The sequence below is a fragment of the Ursus americanus genome, chromosome 3, assembly GCF_024610735.1.
Source record: "Ursus americanus isolate L20-20 chromosome 3, mUrsAme1.1.p, whole genome shotgun sequence".
NCBI lineage: Eukaryota > Metazoa > Chordata > Mammalia > Carnivora > Ursidae > Ursus > Ursus americanus.
The window spans coordinates 53,365,261-53,381,290 of NC_142129.1; the positions used below are offsets into that span (position 1 = coordinate 53,365,261).

At 33.8% G+C, this 16,030-nt stretch overlaps 1 protein-coding gene across 1 annotated transcript in view; it reads right to left on the reverse strand.

The window, feature by feature from the left end:
• Nucleotides 1-88: 88 nt before the first annotated feature.
• The window catches only part of ITGB8 (integrin subunit beta 8), a 79,003-nt gene continuing 63,061 nt past the window's right edge, over nt 89-16,030 (reverse strand). Inside the window, 7 exon segments of the mRNA XM_045793078.2 lie at nt 89-5,381; nt 5,475-5,638; nt 8,701-8,807; nt 10,170-10,395; nt 12,796-13,201; nt 15,587-15,634; nt 15,636-15,722. Of these exon segments, the coding sequence (XP_045649034.1) occupies nt 5,259-5,381; nt 5,475-5,638; nt 8,701-8,807; nt 10,170-10,395; nt 12,796-13,201; nt 15,587-15,634; nt 15,636-15,722 (1,161 nt within the window). The 3' untranslated portion in view covers nt 89-5,258.

Here is a 16,030-nt window from a genome sequence, read left to right on the forward strand (position 1 = left end):
CTACTTTTAAACAGAATGATGCATTAGTTAAATGCCTTGTCATAACTATTATAAGCTCTGTTAGAAAAATAAACATCTCACAACAAACTACAGTGTCAGCTCTTTAATAAATACATAAAACAGAAGTTAGTAGTCAATCAAAATTACATGAACAGGTTCATAGTATATTTTCCAAAATTATCTTATTCCCCAATTTTCTGTGTCGTTTAAGGCAATTTAACTATGTATAATTCAAAGCCAGAAATAATAAGAAACTTGTTTAATGAGAATTTGTTTCTTTCATAAGAGCTATTTTAAATTCAAATATTTTAATTTAAAAATACACTTTATATTAATTTTTTTTACACAGGCAGAACTTGTTAAATGAAACAAACAAGGTTATATTACTGATAATTTAAAAACAGTTCTAAATTATTTTGCAGATGTTTAAAATACTTTCATGAAGTAGCTGGTAAATGTAAAATAGTTTTAAAGTTATGTTAAATATACAAAAATGAATTTCTATATTATGTGCAAATTTATATTTTCTTATAATTTAGAATTAAAATATTTCATATTCAATATTATTCATAAATTTATGTACCATAAATGGTCATTGTGGGGAATTCTTATCAAAATCACATTTATCTGTAGTACAGTGTAAAGTTAGTAAATGTTCTTTACACAAATCACACATTTTCCATCCTTGATAACTGCAGTTGTTTTTTTTTTGTTTTGTTTTGTTTTTTAATATTGTTGGATTAAATAATTTTAACTGAAACAGGTCATAGAGGTTGGAAATCAGATTAATAGAGTTAGCTTACAAAGATAGATTTTATGCAGGAAAGTATGCCAGGTAGATAAAAGAGTAGTGTTATTACTCTCAGGTATTTCATTAACAGCTGCCCAGGTAGCTGAACAATTGTTTCATATAATTCAAATAACTTAAATATGCTGTTTTATGACAGTCATTATATGGGCTTAAAGGTAAATTTATCAAAGCCAAAGGAAAAAAATCAAACAAAAGAGCAGAAATGAGAAAGAAGAATAAAAAAATGAGAGGACTTGAAGGGAAAGTTTTTTTTCTACAGTACTGATTGGTTGTATCATATTTTTCTTCTGTCATTGACATAAGACATACAAGATACTACAAAATCTAATTATGAAGGTTTCATATATTTTTCCAGTTAATTCTGTTTAAAAGTGAGATGATCATATGAAATATTCTTTAGAAAGGAATAGAAAGATTAAAAATTTGTTAGCAAAACTGGGAGAAACCCACCGATTCTTGTTAGTTGTTAGGTTTGCTGAAATCATAGCCACCAGCATAAAGTATACATAGGAAGATGAAAGAGCTTTCATAACCTAAATGTCTGCAGGATCTGAGCTCATAATCAGACAGGCTCCATGATGAATTGTATGTGATTCAGCCGTACTGAAAATTGGCCTCACATGTTATCATAAATTGGTTGGTTCTCAAATATTTATAAGAAAAGGAATGTCCCTATCCCCATGACCATTTAAAGGTGAATTAGTGTAATATTTATTCAAGTACAACTTCAAACACTGCATCTAAGATGGCAATGATTGCATGATATATCATAATTTTAGAAATGTTAAATTAAAAAGTAGATATCTTAGAATCAGTAAAATATGAATATGTATAATCAGTTACCCATAAATTTGCCATATAGTAATTATAAAAGAAAAAGGAAATGATATGAAAGAATGCTAGTTCTATACTTCTCTGAAAGTATATCTTAGTTTGCATTGCATGAAAAGGAGTTCTTAAGGTCAATATAAATAAGGATAGTCGTAAATTAAATATTGAATATATAAAACAGAGTACAATATGCACGTGATTGAACTCCCAAATAGCTATATTTCACTCAATACTTTGATTAAAGATATAGATCTCAAACCCTTTAGACCTGAAAGAAGCTCAAATGGTTGTGAAAATTTTAAATTCTTAGTTTTTGATGTGTACATCTTGGTTCAGTTACATGATGAATTTTGAAGAACTTCATTATACTATTACATTGAGTTATTTTTCACAATAAGCCTTATTGAGCTTAGAGTTTTAGGGCAATCTCAGGAAAAGTGAGTAGGAAAACTAGGAACAAGGAAAGGAAGGGAAAGCCATTGAGTCTAATTTACTATACCATGTAATCAGAGGGAATATGATTCTATGGAGAAAAATTTTTGTAGTTCATCATAATCATATTTCAGTGTCTCATGGATGCTTGTCATACATAAGAATATTTTTAATGGAATTAAGTATGTTTTTTAAAAATTTGGAATTTATCCTTTTGTGAAGTGTTGTATTTGATGCATCTACTAATCTTAAGTTTCAAAAAATTTGCCTCCAAAGAAATCTACTCTGTTAACTTTAGATTCTTTTATCCTTATAAACCAAAGCTATATTGAACATTCAGTACATAATCAGATTTTTAAGTGAATTTTTGAGTCTTGCAGAGAATGTGTATGACTTCATATATATTAATAAGTTTCCAAAAAAGATATTAAATGGTTATAAATCCATGTACACTGTGGTATAAAGATGTCCCCAGAGAAGTAAAATGCATACAGTTATATTGTAGTGTATATATGGCACATTTCTAAATCATTACATCCTTTAGAGCACAAAAATGCTATCGTACCAAAAGTGTTGTTCAAGTTCTTTGTTAACTATTTAAAATTTCATTATTTGTTTAATATCATGAACCTCAAAAGGCTCCTGTGGTCAAATTAGTTGAAAATAGGCTCTATTTACATAAATTATTTAATATAACAATAAGAATACCCTGTTTTCCCTTACCTTTTAATTAATTCTAACTAGTCAAATATTAATTCTCTTCTCATAAGCCTTTTAACAGGAAAATATCCATTATTCAAGTAAAATATAAGCTCTAAAATCTTTAAGAATTAGGTCTTTAAGTAAAAAAAGAAAGCACAAGACATCACAAGCATAACTACAATCATCATCAAGCATTGAACTGCCTATCAGGAAGTTTGTCTTTTCCTATGATACCAGCCTTGGTCCATTATATTAGTGCAAACTAGTGAGAGTATAAAAATATAAACCCTTGATATTTAAGGGTTTCATTTTATTATGCTCCTTTGGATAATTCGTTCACATGGAGATTAGTTTATGAACATTATAATGTTCATTTTTTAAATTATCAACATTTTAATGAATGGATGTTTTCCACTTTTTCCTTTTAGAGAGCTATCAGTTATCCATGTTGTTCTTTTTAAAATGGATACTGTGTGTGACAGGCAGCCTGCAAAATATGATTTTTACGTTATCCTTGGTGATCAAAGGTATCTTACACAAGTGAGTCACAGTACTGAATTATGCCAGTGTCCCCAGTCTCATTAGCGGAAGGAAATACAGTTCAAATTAGCATCATAATTGCTCGGCTGTAGGGGACAGTTTATGGAGCTGCTGTGCTTGTTTGCTCCAGAACAATTTATTATATGTTTTAAAATCCTCTTTGGGATAAAATATGGGGTGGGAGTTAGTCTTTATTAAAATGCAAATATCTGGCCTTTCTTCAAGTGCTGGAAGACAAGCTTAGGAAGTTAATTATAAGAAGACATTTTAAACAAATTCCTTTGTTTTCATAGGCAAAGCTCTGTACTACACACAGGACTACCGGACTTCTAGCCAATAAAATCAGACTGAGTAAGTCTGTAGGGATGTGGTAATTGTGAAGAAGTTTCCATTGGGGTAGATAAAACCTCATGGCCTCCGTATCAAGTTCTCAGGCTGAGCACTGCACAACTCACAGGCTGTGGTGTGAATGGATTTCCCTGTAGTTAGGCCATGCTGCATTCTCTTAGAAGCTGATTTAGCAGGAAAGACTGGAAGCCAGTCATGGAATTCAGTTTGAGTTATTCTTTTCTGCTTTGCTTTGAAATTTTCTAATGTCCACATATTCAAGACTTCAGTAAATCACATTTAAAAATACTTCCAATCAAATATTTTAAGATGCAAGAGGTAGCATGATATTGTGCAATGAACACTAGCCTGGCAATAAGAAGATAGAAGTTCTCTTCAAATGCTGCCACTTAATCACTTGGGTGTTTTTTAAGATATCATTTAAACTTTCTGAGCCTCAGTTCCCTAAGTAAAAGGATGAATTAGCTTATAAGTAAGATATTGTCTATCCTCCTCCAATTGTATACTTTTAAAATTATGGTAGGTACGGTTGAGGTGATTCACGAAAAAAACTCTTTAGGCTGCACTGAAGGGTGAAGATAATATAGCTTAATATAGCTTTTAATTAGAAAAATGCTAATATCTACTTGGAGTAAATATCTGAGAGAACTCACTAAAAAATGTGGCACTTTGCTTGAGGCAGAGTTTCTAACACCTTGTGATCTTCAACCTGATGATTAGACAAATGAAATGGTGAAGCATCCAGTTTATCAGGTAAGAAGATATGTAAGACTCCACGTCTGCACACAACGAAGCTGTTCGATTTTGATGTTACTTTACAGTGTCCCTTATTAAACATTCAGCTTTTAAAAATCAGTATTCTAATAAAGTGACATTGTACTATTAGGTTTTTATGGCAGTAGTAACTTAGCACTTATTTAATCCAGTCATCTGTGACATATATAAACTTATCCTGTAAGAAAGAAAAAATATAAAGGCAAAGAGAGAATGTTGAAATTAGTATCTTGTAAGAAGCAGAAAACATAAACACATGCATAACACTACACAGTTTCAAAAGCAATATCCCTCAAAATTAAGGTTTTATCTGTTAACCTCTTGAATAAGTCAAACACTAACCATTTATTCGTCTAGATGTTCTTGTCTATTCACTGCCAGTTGTTGAAGTGTTTGGCAACAGTAGTATAACTGCCTTTTATTTTTTTCATCCACATGTTTGGTGCAGGGATTACTGTACCCTTGTAGTGACACAGCATTGTCTCTCTCCGGGAAGCATAGGATTGGCGGGTACCTGTAAAGTGTAATCAGTGCTCTTCAGATGATCTACATTCTATGCTGATCTAAATAAGTTATATATTACAGTAAAGTGCTACAATGACACTAGTCTCAAACAGTAGTAAGACACATTTTTCTCTGAAAAATTCAGCAGCGATGTGAGTCACATGATGATGAGGATGCTTGTCAGTCTTCATTCAAGTGGACAACCAGCAACCAGCATGTTCTAGAACAGTTTGTCTCCTCCTGTGACTTCTAAAATTATATGTTTTTAGGAGCAATTATTAAAAATCCAGTTTCCCATAAAGTACTTTTTAGCTTTTTAGAAGTTGCACCTGAAAGTTTCATGAGCATTTAATTTGCTGATATCCATTTTTATTTCTTCAGGTTTCTCACGTCGGTAGGTTACTGCTCTTGTGCAAACACTTTGCAGAATCAACTTGTCCTTGATGGAGAAAAAATATTATTAATTAACAGTCTAAATATTAGAAGTAGACAATGACATACTGATAGTAATTCTTTTTTAGAATTCACTGACCTTTTTTGAGGCTGACACCCTGTAATCTGCCGAGGACTTAATTTTATTGCTATTCCATTGTAGTATCACCTGTCTAACGATAAGGACTTTAAGCAACCCAATCAAGAATGTAACTATGAAGATGATGAAAAATATTCTTAAATAGCTTGGGCTAGAGAAACATTCTGTAATAAAGCAAACAAATAAATGGATTAAAAACTGGAATGAGTAAATCAAAGGATTCTAATAAGCAAACAATGTTCTCCATCTCAATAAATAGGACCAGAGATACTTGCAAATCTATATTTTCAAAACAGAAGAATATCATTACTATTGATTCAAAAAGTAAACTCTGTAATTTTTATAACACATTTATTATTAAAATATTTCCAAGAGAAAACCCTGTTTTGGAGAATAGCCACAATTAAAGTATTCAAAAAATATTATTTCTTTGCAGCTTGATTCTTTAACTGTATTAACTGGAATGTATCCAAATCCCTTAACCAAATAAAATTTTATCTGTGACAGAGAGGGGCAGTTTTGGTGGTGTGCACTGTTGATCACTAAGTGGAAAATGGGATTTAAAAATTATTTAACAACTCTATGTATCAGCATATGTTTCTCTTGTTATGCTTGCTCTTCATTCATTGCGCATCAGTAATGGAAAATAAAGTAAACAAATGCAGAAGCTAAAGTCAGTACTATTCTAATAGATGAATAAGTATTTCCCTGGAAAGTGTAGTGTAAATTTCCATTAATATTACATGTAGCCTCTCCAGGGAATAAGAGTGTCCAACTTGGGACAATATGCAAATCTCTTTCCTCAATTTTTATTAATTTAGTTTTTACTTGTCAACCAAATCTGTCATATTTTGCTTCTAAAAATTCCACTGTGTATTTTTTTTTTTTCAAGAACAAATAATCACTAGCTGGAAAAGGAAAATGCTGCATTAAGAGGAGGAGCATACTAGGTCTCTGTTTTAGGACCAGACCTTTGGCAAACCCTAGTTGGAAAGTCTACGGGCTCTGTGGATGCCAGAAGTATTACCCTAATCTAGGAGGAACATTGCACAATATGCCAGTATTCCACAGATTCACTGCCCCAGATACACAAAATTACTTCCTGGCTTAAAGAGGCATGTGTCTTCTGCCCATTCTCCAGACTTTGGGGACTTCACCTAAATGCCTAAAGGTCTCCCAGAGAGGGCCTTTTGGGAGGGGACTTTGGGAGGGGACCTGCCAAGATTTAAAGAGCAATCACCCAAACATGGGTAATTTGTGTCTGAATTCGTAGGGATGACCAAGCATGCTTTTGAATAAGCCAAGAACTCAGAAATGAGGCAAGGGCTTCTCTCCAAGTGGGAACATTTACAGCCCACTTTTCTTTGGTCAGTGATAAGGTTCCTTGAAAGAAAGGCTAATTGGAATAGAGACTATTCTATTCTATTCTAGTCTAATATTCTAAACTATTCTATTCCAATCTAATTGGAATAGAAACATCAAAAGCAAGCACAAGTCTCCTGTTGTTACTGGTCTCACACACAGAGAGAATCCAAGATGCTCTATTCAAAGGTGGTGTCCTTGGAGTCTTCCACAGTCACAGGTTTGTGACAAGCATGCCTTTCATTTTGACAGACTGTCATTTCCCTTGGCTGACTTAGAACTAGTCAGTCAGCTAAAGCAGATCCTTAAAGGGGACACGTGGCTTGATCCCACTTATTGGCTTCTTGCCTAGGAGGAGCTTAGCCAGAAGACCGGAACAACACCCTTTAAGTGTGATTGAGTGGATAGATAATAGAGGTGGCTAACAAATGCTCTCTCCCTCTCCTTCCACCATAGTTGTGAAGGGGAGGGGAGCCCCCTAGCTACCAATAAATTTTACAAATATTTCTAATGGGTTAGGATAGAGGACATTTTCAGGCTCAAATATGCATGCATTTTAGAATGTCATTTTGGATAGACAAACATTTAGCTTTGGCCATGCCTCTCATCTTAGTTTAGGTCAAACAAGGGCTTTTCCTAAAGAGCTTTAAGGGAATACTTTTTGTAACCACACTTAGGTCAGAGTAGGTTTGTTTACTTAACATAATAAATGACATGTTGACAGTAGGGGCTCTATTTATTAGAAAAGGCACTTGGCTTTCTGGAGTGATTGCTGCAGCCCCAGCTGGCAGCACATGGGCTCTTTTCAAAGCCAAATTCATTATGGGCTAAGATCAGTGTGGATGCAAGGGAAGAAGAAAACTGGAGAAAGTTTATTCCGTGCAGTCTCTCTAAGAGCTGGAATTATCTTTACAGGTTGGAGGAGAGACTAGAAATAATAGTAGCAGTGGAAATGTTTTCAAAGAAGACATAATTTCAAGCTTAATTTCTAATTCATGTGTATTTTAACACCTTAACACCTGAGCAAAGTGGGGTACTGGTTTTTAGCGTCTAATGAATTTTTGTCTTAAAATTGTCTTTGAACACAGCTTTCACATGTTTCTCCCATTTGCATGTCATCTTTTAATTCACATATTTCTTTCATATTCACTGGCTCATTTAATCTCCTACAACTCCTTGAATTTGATATTATTCTCTATTACAGATGGGAAAACTGAGGCTCAAGGAAATTTTGTAAGAGGGCTGATATTTCTTATCTATTAGCATCAAGGGACATCCATTAAGCCAAGGTCTTCAGACTAAAAGTTTCATGCCTTTTCCCATATGCTGCCTTTATAATCATTCATCTCTAAATTATATTTACAACAGAATGAAAAATACCAGAAAAGAATGGCCCTTTTTAAGTTATATATTTTGCAAAAGCAGCTCATGGCTACTTAGGATTTTTGGCTTCACCTGAAACATAAAAGTGAATTTTGGCTTTACACGAGGAAAGTTGTAACTGGAAGCAGGCTTGGATTATGAAAGATAAGTATGGCTCCACAGTTTATCTGTAAGGGTGAAATGGACTCTATGTAGGAAATTTCCACTCTTGGCTCACTGAGGCCTCTATAGTAAATCTGCTTGGTGTACTTCCACAGAGGGGCGCAGCATGAGAATTTAGCTGGATAACTGGATTGGAGATGTAACAATTCAGCCAAACCATGGCAAATATACTGAGCTGCTTTTTATAGAGTACCATCTCTGGAAGACTGAAAACACTAAAGCAGTTAGTCCTTTCTTTAGGATGATTGATTATGAGCCTTTGGGGGGAAATGTGATTCTCTGAAGATGCTCTTCAGTGCTTTATTAAGCTTTGGTTTACCTGATGTTTGGTCCATGTAATGCTGTTCCATGAGAGCACATGAGGTTTTACAACGATCAAGTATAGCTTGAGACAGGTTGTGAGGGTGAAGGCATTGCATGCAATTCCTGTAAGGACGAACAGAAATGAAACATTTAACCTTTGAAAATGTTCTACTCCACAGTATTTTCTGCAAGAAATAAAATATCGAAATAGAGTAGTGCTGCTTTAGGACAGCAGCCTTTTAAAACTGGGAAAGAAAGCCATGACATTTATTTGTAATACTGGCTGAATTTAATACCATGGCAAATTATATTCTAGCCACTAAAAATATTTTAATGATGTATAAAATCAAAATAATGAATTTTCTGTATTGAGAAGAAAATAGGAAATGCATAAGATCCTTTCATCACAAATAAAACTCACAAAAATATTTTAGATGATAAATATTGTACTACTAGAAAAGTTTAGCAATGAATACATAGTTCAAGTTTCAGTTGGGTTCATTAGAAATAACTCCAGCATTATTTTTAAGTACTGCATTTCCAAGAGAGTTACATAAATTTCTATGTATAATTTTAAAAAATTTTACTTGAGCTACCAATCTGAGAAAGTGAAGGTCTTAAAAAATGTGAATAAAACAAATTAGAAGGCACAGTAATGTTTAGAGTAGTGATCTTTGAGCAGGCTTAGACTGTTCCTGGGAAATTAGTTACTGGCACAAAACAGCAATGCCACCTTCATTTAACGTATCAGCTTTTCTCATCCATCACTTATTTCCAGAGGTGCTTCACAGCCACTATCATTCTTTATTTTTAAAATAATTTTTTTAAACCAACACAATATAAATAAAAGAAACCCAATAATAATAGTTAACATTTATTCTAGGATTATTATGCACCAAGTACAAAGGTTGGGTTTTTTTGTTTTATACGAATCATCTAACTTAATTCTGTCACAGAACTATAGCAGATATTATTATTATTATTATTATTATTATTATTATTATTATTATCCTCTCTTCCAGTGTCAAGAAAGTGAGGCACAGAGATTTCAACAATGTACTCTAAGTCAAAGAGCTAATGATAGTAAGCTGGGAAGTAGGCAGCTTTTAATCATCATGTTGCACACCTTAAGCCTTGTGTAAACAAGGTTATATGTCAGTTATATCTCGATAAAGCTGGGGAAAGAACAATGTACACCAAATATTATTCTTTAAACAACAAACCTATTTCAAAAAAGCTAAGGGAGCGAATGCTTAGATGAATGCTGATACTTTCACAGCTATCTAGTGGCCAAAAGTTTGAATTTTAAGTTTTCTAATTCCTAAATTCCCCATTCAGTTTTTTTTTTAGCATGATGATAACAACTTACCTGGTAGAGAAGATCCAGCAATTTTTAAGATTAAGAAAGGTAAAATTAAAAAAAAGGACAAACATAGCTATAATGAAGGACTGCTTTATGTATGTTTGGAGTTAGAGAACACATACCAGTTTTCACTGCAGGCTGTGTGACACGTGGGGCAGTGTTCACAGAAGCGGCCGATGCTCCTGGGATCCGTGCATTCACACCTGCCACATACACATGTACCTCTTCCACTACACACTTGGCCCTTTGGATTGACACAGTCCTGGACTGATGCTGACGGGCACTGGCACCGATCCCCTTCCCAGCCACTGAAGCACTGGCATCTGCCTGCTTCACACTCTCCATGCCCTGCAACAGATACTCCAGGACCTAAATCATTGGGGTCGCTGACTCTGTGAAGTGTTTCCAAACATGAATTCCCCTCCCATCTCCATGGAAACAGGCCAACAGTCAAGTGAATGGAAACAACATCATTTGCTATTGGTCTGCCTAGAACAATGCTAGGGTTTAGGAGTGTCTATTTTCAAAGCTGTTCAGTTGTAGATACTCTACTGATGTTAATCCGTTGTGCTGACAGTTGTGAAACTGCTCTGCTGCAGTGGCTACCTGACCACTTGAAGGTCACCGTACGTTCAGTTTTAAATAAAAAACACACAAATATAAAAAAGCTACAAAAGCTGAAGTAATGTTAATTGTCTGTTTTAAAATCTGAAAAACAGGGGTATTTGATTAATAGCTTCCATAATTTATTCTCTTAGTCTCTTGTTATTGCTAAGGGCCTGGGATAATTTTGGTCTGTGAGGCAAACCCTTTTAGTGCTTCAGTTCTGCTAATGCCATTTTAAAGATAAGATCTCCGAGGAAGTTGAACTAACCTTTCACATCTTCAGGACATTATTTAACAGATTAGAAGGGCATGTCCTGCAGTATGCTGTGAGCTGTTATTAGGTCAAAAATGAGAGAAAGCAAGGTGGGGTGTGTGTGTGTGTGTGTGTGTGTGTGTGTGTGTGTGTGTGTGTGTGTGCTGGGGTTGGGGGCATGCATGCAGACAAGTGAGTTGAGGAGAAACAGTGGTTATATGTACTTAAATGGATTTTAGACTGCAGGAAGCATTTAAAATTTAATATGCTTACATGAATTAGAAATCTTCAAGAAGGAATATATATTACAGGGTTCTCAAGCTTATGTGGCCACAGACTTTTCCTTCCTTCCTTCTCTTGCTTCCTGGCTTCCACCCTTTCTCCTTCCCTCCCTACCTTTACTGAGAAGCACCTCACAGGGTAACTGTTCCATAAAATCTACTGTTGTATCAACTCAATTGCTAAATGTAAAACTAATGAGGTCCAGGCCAAACAAATGCCTGCCAGACCCTGTTCCCTATATGTAGGCTGCACGCCTAATCCTAGCCAGCTGACCGGTGAACATGTGTTTTTATTCTCAAAGGAGACTAGTGAAGAAAATGTTTGTCAGCCTACAGTTTGCACTTATAATTTATACGCAAATAATTCAAAGCAGATTTTCAACTGCCTGTGGGCCAGTAGTATAGTCATATAGAAGGGCTAGTACATTGATTTTTGATATTTAACTATAAACGGAGACTGGGATTCTCAATGTATTTCAAGCTTCTTTGAGAGATCAACAGCTGTGGGATATCAGAATTCTTCTTCTTCCCTGTTCCAAATAAGATTAGCCCTAAAAATTAGAAGATAATTGCTAGTTTGTTCTTAAATCATCTATAATCCATTCTACCAATGATACAGCAGAAGAAATGTTTGGCATATATAATGTTTTGTGTCTATAACAGAATAAAAAGGCAACTTTTCCATTGCATCTTTATGTGATATAGGGCAAATTTCTAGTTTACACAAGAATAGAAAATTTGTATAGATTTGTTACTTTCCATATGGTTATGACAGTGAAATACTTCAGTTCATCAGTAATTTAATTAATATTTGCTTACCAAAATGCAAACATTAAAAAGATGTTTTAACAATAAGTGGCTTTAGCACAATGTCACAGAAAAATTAATTCATTTAAAAACATATTTTGTATTAAATTTCAAATGTTGCACAGATTTTCTAGAATCTAACCTCTAGGTGGCAGTAAACTGAATTAGCCAAAAAGTACTTTCGATATTTTTGTTTCAAATTATTTCATTTTTAAACATCATCTGCGTGTGGCCTCTGGTACTAATCTTCTAGATTACTTATGAAGCCAGCATTTTCTTGGAGAATGTTGTCCTTTGATAATTTTGTTGCTGGTGTTGTTCTAAAAATAAACTGTAAAGGTTTAAATTATTACAAACTTTTAATACCATCTATAATAATGCATTAAGAATTTTCCAGTGAATGGAAACTATGTTTTTATAGCTCACTATCTTCTGAGCAAGCTGAAGGGAGTGACCACTTATGAGAATGAATCAGGTCTTTCTAGAAGAATACTCTGATTATAGAAAACCTGCCAGACATCAGAAGTAATTTCCACTTTACAAGATCAAGTGAGAATAACACTTAATTTTTGGTTTTTATTTTGAAGTATTTCCTGTACAAAATAATTTAAAATATAAATAGCAGAATCCTGTGCCACAAATCTGTTACCATGCCCTAATTTCATAGACTTTGGACCTCTGAATATTAAATTCAGATTCAGGATTGGTAATTATAAAGATGTGATTTAAAGAGTCTTTAACAGATATGCTAGTTTAATAGTAACTGGTAAAAACTGCATGTATATATTTATTTCTACTTACCAGCACACAGATTTCCATGGTGATATGGACAAGAGAAGTCATCCTTTTCACAGTATTTTCCATATACTTTTCCAAGCTTAATTTTGTGACATAAACATTTCCCACAAACACAAACTCCTCGACCACTGCAAACAGGTTGATCCTTGTGTGACTTGCAACTCTCAGAAGGAAGTTGATCTTCATCAAAATGACATTTATTCTCATTACACTGAAAACACTTGGCATCTAGAAAAACTTCATCTACACATTTTCGTTTAGGTCCTCTCCTGTCATCACACTGACAGCTGCAGTTTCTGTGTATATGAATTTTAGTGGTTTCATTGAAACCAATAGGTTTGATTATTGCATAGCTCTTTCCTCCTGTGACATCACACTTTTTCATTGTAACTGTTACATTGAAAAGAACCTAAATGGGGGGAGGGAAAGAAAATATATTTATATGTCCTGATTACTTTTATCATCACTGTTGTATCTGTTAATGATATTCTGAATCAACAATGTACCATCTTATAGAAATGTATAATATTTTGCAAATTACACATGCACTCTTTCATAGGTAGAAGTAACATCCCTTTTTAATTTCATTTATTTCCTAATTAATAAACTAGAGAGTTAAAGGAAGCAATGACTGCTACTTGTCTATGTTGTACCATTAAATGGACATGGATTCAAGCCTATTTGTAATGCCTACTCTACTTCTAAGGATTAAATGATGTCCTCCATTGATTTCTTAGCAAACTTGAGAGAGAATAGAACATTTTCTGAATTAAGTCCTTAAAACACGAGGTTATTGAATATTTGTCACAAGCGATAGATCAAATAAACTAAAATAAAGGACTACTGCTCTCCTGGTTTAAAACCATGAGATAGGATGTTCAGATGAACAATTTTTATTTTTGTTCCTATTTCCTAGAGGTCCAAGTAAAGTTTCAGGGTTCAATTTTAGTTTATACATGGTGTTAATGAAGGAAAACATGAGGCTTTCTCTGATGTTACTTAAGGGAAAAAGATTTAGGACTCTCTCAGATCTTAAGATCTCAATACAAGGTCATACATTTGTCTCAGGAGATGTGAGCCCACATCTAAAGATCTGGGTTGGCAGGACTTTTTTTTCCCTTGTGAAATGACAGATCCTGCCAAGTTTTTTCTTTTTCTCTATTTTTTTTTTCTTTTTGCAGGACATGATTGGTTTAATGTGTCTTTTGTATTTGTTAACCTACCTTATGATCTTCAGGTACTTTGGCAAATAAGATTGTAGGTTTTTTTCCATGTTAGACTGAGATCTATTGAAACTTAAAAATAATTTGTGGTAGCCTTTTTTGTCGGGATGGATATATATACCTATCTCCGCTCTGACCAAAAAGCCTAGCACAAATTCACGTGCGTGCGCACACACACGAGATACAAAAGATCTAAATTTAGGCTTATATATTACATATATGCATCAGAAATTAGAATCAGTTTCATAATATTAAAATTAATGCAGTTGGTATTGTACTTGAAATGTTTTTTGTCTTTAAGAATGTTAAGGATTAACAGATGTGTAGGATAATGTGGTCATTGCCAATATTAATAGAGCAAAACACGGGGTTTACATAATTAAGAGGTCACATGACTCTTTCTGAGAGTCAAACTGTTTATACTACTTAGTTGAAAGTGAGGGGGGGAAAGGGATTATAGACAAAGGAAAAGGAAAAGGAAAAAAAAAATGTAAGAAGTAAGGAAAATCATTCTGCCAAAACTGATTTTGAAAAACAGAACTAAGAAGCTAACCCTTTCTCAGAAACTTTTCCTAGCACAAAGTTTATATTTAATGGAAATCAAATATATATATTTCATAAACTGGTATATAATGTCTTGGGAACAAAATCCATGAAGTAATTATGCAAGAACCTACAGAATTAGATACTAGCGATAATTGATTTCAAATAGACAGCTTGTTGTAGCAACTATACTACCCAGTTCTCAACTTTCCAAGGGGGGAAAATAAAGCATAGAACTTTAGAGATGAAAAGAGGGATTAGAAATCTTCTAGTCTGAACCAATCATTTAAAAATGAGGCAACTGATGCCTCAAGAGGTAAATGGCTCACTGAAAATCACTGCATCTAATAAGAATTCCCTTTAAAACATATTTCTGTTGTTTACTCTCTATTGTGCCAATACTGGGAGAATCCCTATCTCTCCTGGTCCTATTTCCTAACACGGCAATAATCTGGGCCCTTTTTTCTCCACATTTTATCCCTTTTTAGTTAAGTGACACTTCTTTTTTATTGTTCTTAATAAATTCCCCCACCTCTTCCTAGATCATTATGAGTGTATTGGGACAATAACACAGTGAAAGATTTTGGAATTCTTAGCCTTTATCAACTGCTCCATTACTCCCATTCTTCTTTGTGGCTTATTGCCTTTGATTTCAAAATTATTCTGAGAATTTTCAGATTTGAAACCAAAAAGGTATCATCATCATCATAAGTATAGACACTGCTTGTTTGAAAAGATGTGCTTTACTGATATACTGTGGCTGTGACCCCTAATTTAAAATTATTATTATTAAATAAGTATTTAATAGAGTATGTATTTATTTAACTCGAGAGTTTGAGAGAACAGTCAGTGAAGTTAAAACAAGTAGAAACTTTGGAAAGAGACAATAAAAATTACTTTGAAGTGTATAAATAAGATCCTTGGAGTCAGTAGTAAATAAAGTTTTCCAGAATGGTTTGATTTTTCTGTGAGAAAACATGCCAGACAACTTAGTTTATTTTAAATGGGAAGAATGTACACCCACATACTTCGTCATTGCTTGTCACATTTCCACATCCGTCTGTGCCTGGTTTTCGGGGTCCCATCTGGACAGATGGCAGTAATATTAAAATAGACGCCTTTTACCTGGTTTTCCACCTGAACTTTCACTTCTGAAATGAGTTTCTGCAGAGACATCATTTTTGATTGTATATTACAAAAGTTTCAAATGTAAGCAATTACACAGAGGCAAGCTTATTAAATCATTCTAGATTTAATTTTTGACCAAATCAAAGTCTATCTCTAGAAAAAGATAAATAAATGTAGTGTTTCCATACAATGACCCAATTATATTTGAGATACATAAGAAATACTGAAGGATTAGACCATCTGCATTTAAATTGTTCTTTTTTTCATATATTTCCATGACTATGCATTTTGATGACTTTAAAGATATTTCTCACTCAGCCTGTGTCACAAAAAGTCATTTTAAA